The sequence below is a fragment of the Corvus brachyrhynchos genome, unplaced genomic scaffold (assembly GCF_000691975.1).
Source record: "Corvus brachyrhynchos isolate BGI_N302 unplaced genomic scaffold, ASM69197v1 scaffold61, whole genome shotgun sequence".
NCBI classification, from domain to species: domain Eukaryota; kingdom Metazoa; phylum Chordata; class Aves; order Passeriformes; family Corvidae; genus Corvus; species Corvus brachyrhynchos.
In genome coordinates, this window is record NW_008236478.1 from 6754615 (window position 1) to 6758643 (window position 4029).

The 4029-nt window shown below is 55.9% G+C and overlaps 1 protein-coding gene across 1 annotated transcript; it reads left to right on the forward strand.

Annotated features, from left to right (window-relative positions):
- Nucleotides 1-6: 6 nt before the first annotated feature.
- Nucleotides 7-3345, forward strand: SLC25A28 (solute carrier family 25 member 28). The gene is made up of 2 exons (XM_008643823.2): nt 7-850; nt 2248-3345. Exons 1-2 carry the CDS (start codon nt 835-837, stop codon nt 2763-2765), a joined length of 534 nt encoding a protein of 177 aa, XP_008642045.1. The 5' UTR covers nt 7-834; the 3' UTR covers nt 2766-3345.
- The last annotated feature ends 684 nt before the right edge of the window (nt 3346-4029 follow it).

Below are 4029 nucleotides of genomic sequence, written 5' to 3' on the forward strand. Positions count from 1 at the left end.
CGCGGGCCCCGCCCCGCCGGGGTGGGAGCGGGGTGGGAGCGGTAGGGAGGCCCGGTCCCGCCGCGGGGTCGGGGTGCCGTGGATGTCCTAAAGCCCTGTGCTCTCTCCAGCCATGAGCCAGCCGCACGGTGCCGGGCACGGAGAAGCACCGCTCCGCGCCTGCAGAGCTGCTGCCAGGTATCTGGCGTGAAGCAGGTTAGTGGCCCTGGCTCGGAAGGATGCTGGTGGACAGGAGCTGCCTGCAGACAAGCTGGGACTGGCCGCGGCCCCGTGGGTTGGCAGTGCCAGAGCTCGCCCCAGGAGTGCCACGTGGTTTCGGAGCCGGTTTCGGAGCCCGTCTCGCCATGGTGCCCGTTACTTGTCTCAAGGACCTGCCACAGTAGGGAGAGCATGGGGCTGAGGGGAGAGCAGGGCACGTTGTTTTGCCCTTGGCAGCCATGCAGCGGAGTGCCAGCGGGCTTCTCCATGGGGCACGGGGACACTCACCATCCTAAAGCCTCCCTGCTAGCTGGTGGCATTGGCCTGTCCCCCAAGGAGTGGGCACAAATAGTCATGGTCACCCCTTGGTACTTGGCAGCCTGTCACAATCTTCTCCCTCTCTTTCTCAATCTCACTCTGGGTGGGAACCCCTGAGGATCAGCCTGCCTTTTGGAGGGGAGATGGAGGCCGCCTTCAGATCTCACCTTTTTCCAGGGGCCTCCTCCTGTGCCTCGGCCAGGGACTTGGGGCTGTGGTGGAGCCCCAGGGTCCCTCACCTTTCCCCCCCTCACATGTGGCAGTTCTTGTTTTGCAGGTGCAGCCGGGTGTGTAGCAACGTTGCTCCACGATGCAGCCATGAACCCTGCTGAAGGTAACGATGGTCCTGGCCTGCTGGGAAGGGGAGAATCAGGGTCTGCTCAAGCCTTTTGGGTCCCCTCTGTAGCACAAAGGGTGCTCTTGTTACTTGCCTGACTGCAAGGGTTCTTTGGGGGCCTGTGGCTCTGGTTAGGGACCCTGGTGGCTGCCTGTTAGGGACAGGGTAGGTAGAAGAGATGTACTCAGGAGCACAGCAAACTATGGTTTAGGAGGAGCTGGGAGGACATGGGCCTTTGACCCAGGAGTTTGACTGGGAACTGTTACCTGGAGCAGGAGAGAAGGCAAGAGAGATGTGGTTGGCACTGCTGAAGTCATTCTAAGTGTATGGAAGCTGGGCATTGCTGTGGTGAGATCTGGGGAAGATGTGGTACAGTTGTGGGCCTGTGTTCAAGAGGAAAATTAGAAGAGTAGGGTACAAAAACATGCTAGAGAAGTTGGGAGAAGGGAGATCTTGTGAAATGTCTGGAAGATGCTGATTTTGATGAGCCTGGTGTATATGAAAAAAGCATAAAAAGTTAGTAATTTTATTAAGTCAGTTAAGGTGGTGGGAGAAGGAGAAGCAATGAGGAAAGGCCAGTCATGAAAGTATTTTCCCCTCTTAAAACTGGAGGGTTTGTGATAGTGCAGGCTCCAGCTGATCTGGGCCCAGCACAGCTCCTGCCTCCCCACTGCACGGCAGGGACCCCGAGGAGCAGGCAGCTGCCAGACTGTTGTCATTCCTTCCCTGGAGCTGCTCTTGTCATGACTGTAGTGGTTCAGCATTGCATCATTTTTAGCTCCTTACAGTCACATTGAAATGGTGGAGGTAGAACAGTGGCAGGCTGTGCTCTGGGCTCCCTTGTCCTGCTCTTGGATGTGTTAGGGGGGTTTGGCACCTGAGTCCTGCCCCGGAGTGGCTGCTAACAGTTCCTGGCTAATGGGCTCTGCAATGAGCTGTGGTTATTCTGGGCTGCAGTGGGGGTGGCAGGGGAGGGACAGTCTTAACCAGATCGAGAGCTGTCTGGGAAATAAAGAGACTGGATGCAGGGGGCGTTCTTCTGACTGAGTGATAGCTCTGCAGCAGTGGATGAGGAAGCATCAGTTGCAACGGGAGCAAAGGTGGATCTGGACTGTAAGCAGTGGGATATCAGAATATTCCCTGAGTCTGTGGCATGTGAGTGGCTTCATCGTGGTGATGTCTGTGTGACAGTGATGCCTCAGCAGATGTAAATGGCTGGTGTCCTGTCTGGAGACACAGGGGCACTGGTGGTTCGAGTTGTCTGTCTTCAGCTCTTAGGCCAGTGTGACCAAACTCCAAGCATTTGGAGGAAGCCTGGCTTTGTGTTTACCCTTCTCTCTCCTCTTCCCCTCCGTGCCTGGGTCCTGGCTGCTGCTGCCACCGCCTGTCCCAAGTGGTCAAGCAGAGGATGCAGATGTACAACTCGCCTTACCAGCGTGTGATGGACTGTGTACGGGCTGTGTGGCGCAACGAAGGGGCCGGAGCTTTCTACCGCAGCTACACCACCCAGCTCACCATGAACATCCCCTTCCAAGCCATTCACTTCATGACCTATGAGTTCTTGCAAGAGCAGCTCAACCCCCACAGACAGTACAACCCAGGCTCCCACGTGGTCTCCGGAGCCTGCGCAGGGGCTGTTGCTGCTGCTGCCACTACGCCTTTGGACGTTTGCAAAACACTGCTCAACACCCAGGAGTCCCTGGCCTTGAGCTCCAACATCAGCGGACACATCACAGGCATGGCTAATGCCTTCAGGACGGTGTACCAAGTGGGCGGTGTGACCGCCTACTTCAGAGGGGTCCAGGCGAGAGTCATTTTTCAGATGCCCTCAACGGCGATTGCCTGGTCTGTGTACGAGTTCTTCAAATACATCCTTACCAAGCACCAGGAGGAGCGTTGGGCTGGGAAGTGAGCCAGAGCGAAACACTGTTCCAGACCTGCCTCACATCCCCTCCTGGTTTGTCTCCTGACCCCTCTCCCTTTTGGTTTGGTTTGTGTTGAAGAGAGGGGGCAGCGAAGCCCTTTGGGGTTTAGCAATGCCGCTTTTTGCCTGTGGCTGTTGCAGCTCTGCTCAGGCTGCACAGCTTGCTCTCTCCCGGGGTCCTCCGAGATGTCCCACCAAGAGCTGCATCCCAGGTCACATCCCCTGGCACTTTGGTGGAGCTGTGCTCCTGTCCTTCCCTTAACCACAGCATCTCATGCAAAACTCACTCCTCCTCAGAGGGGAAGGTGAATGTCCTGCCCTGCCCCTGGCAGGGCCAAGCTGAGCTCGCAGTTGCCAAGGAGGGGGTGATGGCAGGATGCTGGGGGCTTTGTGTGGCTTTTGGCTGAAGCAAAGTATAAGCCGTGGCCGTTGTCTCGTAGCACGCACACATGATGCTGACTGCCCTGGTGTGGTGGTGGGTGAGGGGAGGATGGCACTTGAGGAGGGAGCCTGTAGGTTTGTTCTTGTTCCTGCTCTTGACACCTCCAATAAAAACAGTTCTGCTCTATCCTCATGTCCCATTCTTACTCCAGCATGGCCCAGCTCCCAACACTGTGCCTTTCTGACTGTGCCTGCTGCTGAGCTCTTTTGATGGATGCCAGAGCAGGGAGGCAAGAGCGGTCTGGGGGTGCGTGTCTGGCCCAGTCACCCTGGCAGCATGCAGGGATGAGGGTGCCCCCATCCCCTTTGGCTCCTGGTCCATCGCCCGCTGCTAGTGTGGGTTGTGACCCCACAGGAGTAGCTCCTTGGCCAGGTAGTCCCACACCCTCAGTCTGGCTGGGGGTCCTTAGGATGCTTCCAAACTGCTCCAAATGGAGGTGTTGGCAGGAGGGGTTGTTGTGTGTCAGGAGCAGCATAGGAATTTGGTGCTGAAGGAGGCTGGAAGGCTTTGTGCACCTCATATAGGAGATTTGGGTCTCAGCAGAGCTTTTGCCCCATAGTTTTGAGTAATTGGACTAGTTCGATGCTTGATGAGCATCTTAAAATTGCTCAAAATGCTAATATCTTTTCCAACCTAGTGGTAATTAGTAGAATAACTTTTTTTTTAACATGTTACTAGTTGTCTTGATAGCAGTTTATTTTAGGGTCCCACCCAGCTATGGAGCTGTGAGCTGTGCACTAAAGTATTGCCTCATTGTGCTGACCTGCCCAGAGCAGATCTCTGGGTTTCTTGAATAAGGTGCTCATGCGT